The sequence below is a fragment of the Micropterus dolomieu genome, linkage group LG18, assembly GCF_021292245.1.
Source record: "Micropterus dolomieu isolate WLL.071019.BEF.003 ecotype Adirondacks linkage group LG18, ASM2129224v1, whole genome shotgun sequence".
Classification (NCBI taxonomy): domain Eukaryota; kingdom Metazoa; phylum Chordata; class Actinopteri; order Centrarchiformes; family Centrarchidae; genus Micropterus; species Micropterus dolomieu.
In genome coordinates this window covers 3,788,432-3,790,476 of record NC_060167.1, presented here as the reverse complement: position 1 = coordinate 3,790,476, position 2,045 = coordinate 3,788,432, and the positions used below count along the sequence as shown (strand labels likewise).

Genomic DNA, 2,045 nt, shown 5'->3' with positions numbered 1-2,045 from the left:
GCAGGGAAATAACAGAAAGAAACTCTGAGATCAGTCTGATCAAACACAGGAACACAAGAATTTAGTAAACTTCACTCACAAACCCAGTAACAGATTTAAAAATGGCTGCTGCAGCCTGATCCTGAGGATCAGTTACACTGATATATAATTATAAGAAGATACTTTTCTGTAGTTATATGAAATCAGTGACTTTGTTGATGAAAGCTAAATTTTAAAATTGACTTTGACAATTAAAAAAAATATATATTTTCATTTTTTTATTACTCTCTATTCTTTTTTTAAAATAATTTTAAAAAATTAGTAATGTAATGGTTAAAAACTCTTCCACTGTGTCGAGCAGGAGCACATCAGCCATATAACCAGTGCTGAGTGAGCTCATCCTATTGGTGGTTTTATCTGCAAATAGTTTTATACTTGGCCGCCTCAGTAGTAGTTCTGTGTAGGTAATAACCAGTGTGCTGTACATGAGATACAGTTTACATTCTGAGTGTGACTCTAGGTTTTGTTGTGTGTTTCAGAGAAACGGTTCAGCAGTGGGGACGTCACAGGGTGTTTTTTTGGTGGAATCATTTTGGGAGCTGTAATTGTTGCTGCAGTTCTAGTTTTGCTTGTAGCTGCAAAGTTCATCACAGTACGCCGTAATAAAGGTGAGTTTATAAAATGTATCAACATCCATCATGTGCAGAAGTTTGTTTTTTTATTAAACTGATCTTTTTGCCTTTGGACAGGAGCAGCTAAAGAGAGACATGAAAACGGGGAGGGAGAGATTATGACATAGAGAACAGGGTCTGTACCAGCAGGTGAGCGGCCGTTATGTTTATATTTACATTTATAAAAACCAAATTCCATCCAGCTTTTATTTATTCATGAGGCCTTTTGTTCTCGTTCTGATTGTTTAAAATAAATATAACAAGCTGTAAATATTAACTGTCCATTAAATGGATGGTTTGACATTTTGATTTTAAAAATGTCCAATTATTTCTTCACGTTTCTTTAATCAGATCTTTGAACATCGTTCACTTCTTGTTTTTCCATTTTGTCTCTGGAAACATTTGAAAGTAAAAGTCCTGAATATTCTGCCTGTCTGCTGATACTGACCACCATTTAAATGATTTGATTATCTCTTAAAATGACTGAATACACTTGAAAATGTCTCAAAAATAGTATTCTGAGTTGAAACATCAGCTCTGAGTCAAAGCTCGCTCATTATTTGTGTTTGTTTGATGTCATCTGGTTTGTGACTGAAATATTTAAAAATTGATTTAATTTTGGCTGCGTGAAAAGTTTCAGTAGCTCTTTACATTACAGCTCAGTAATAATATGTAATAGTTTGATAAAAGCTAATAAGTAATAACATGTAATCGTAAAGTAATAATCAGGTAATAGCTTGGTATTAACAGTGGCTGTAATTGGGTAATTTTAGACTGAAATTCAAAAGGTTCATAAGTGGCAATAAAGAGAGGTTTTTTTCAAACGTGTAATATGGTTATAACCACGGTTGGGGAGTAACGGATTATGTGTAACGGCGTAATCCGTTACAGTACAGAAAAATAGATTTAATCAGATTACAGGTACATTTTGTAAAATCAGGTTTTACTTTAAGCAGAAAGTTTCCATGAAACAGAAATCGCTGTAAAAACTCAAAGCCGGGGAGGGACGAATTCAATTCAATTTTATTTATATAGCGCCAAATCACAACAACAGTTATCTCACAGTACCTACACAATATACACACAGAGGTACAGACAGTAAAGGTGATGTTGCTATAGACTAAATGAAAAATGGTACAGATATTTATAGTAGTGTTAATGATAACAATCGTAATGTTAATGATTATAATAACAATAATAATAATGGGACTAGCAATAATAGTCGTTGCAGCAGAGGGTGTCGAGCAGGAACACGAGGGCAGCAGGTGACCCGCAGCCACAGATCCAGACTCCACAGCTCCAGAGCCAGAAAACCTGCAGGAAGTGATAGGAGGAGAGAGGAGAGGGACGAGAAAGCACAAGACTACCAGAAAGGGGAGAAGTTGTGTTAGTAAC

At 35.2% G+C, this 2,045-nt stretch overlaps 1 protein-coding gene across 1 annotated transcript in view; it reads left to right on the top strand.

The window, feature by feature from the left end:
• Positions 1 to 847, top strand: part of LOC123987304 (butyrophilin subfamily 2 member A1-like) — a 12,614-nt gene extending 11,767 nt beyond the window's left edge. Inside the window, exons 4-5 of the mRNA XM_046076062.1 lie at positions 519 to 647; positions 729 to 847. Of these exons, the coding sequence (XP_045932018.1) occupies positions 519 to 647; positions 729 to 778 (179 nt within the window). The 3' untranslated portion in view covers positions 779 to 847. The remainder of the gene's footprint in view (positions 1 to 518; positions 648 to 728) is intronic.
• The last annotated feature ends 1,198 nt before the right edge of the window (positions 848 to 2,045 follow it).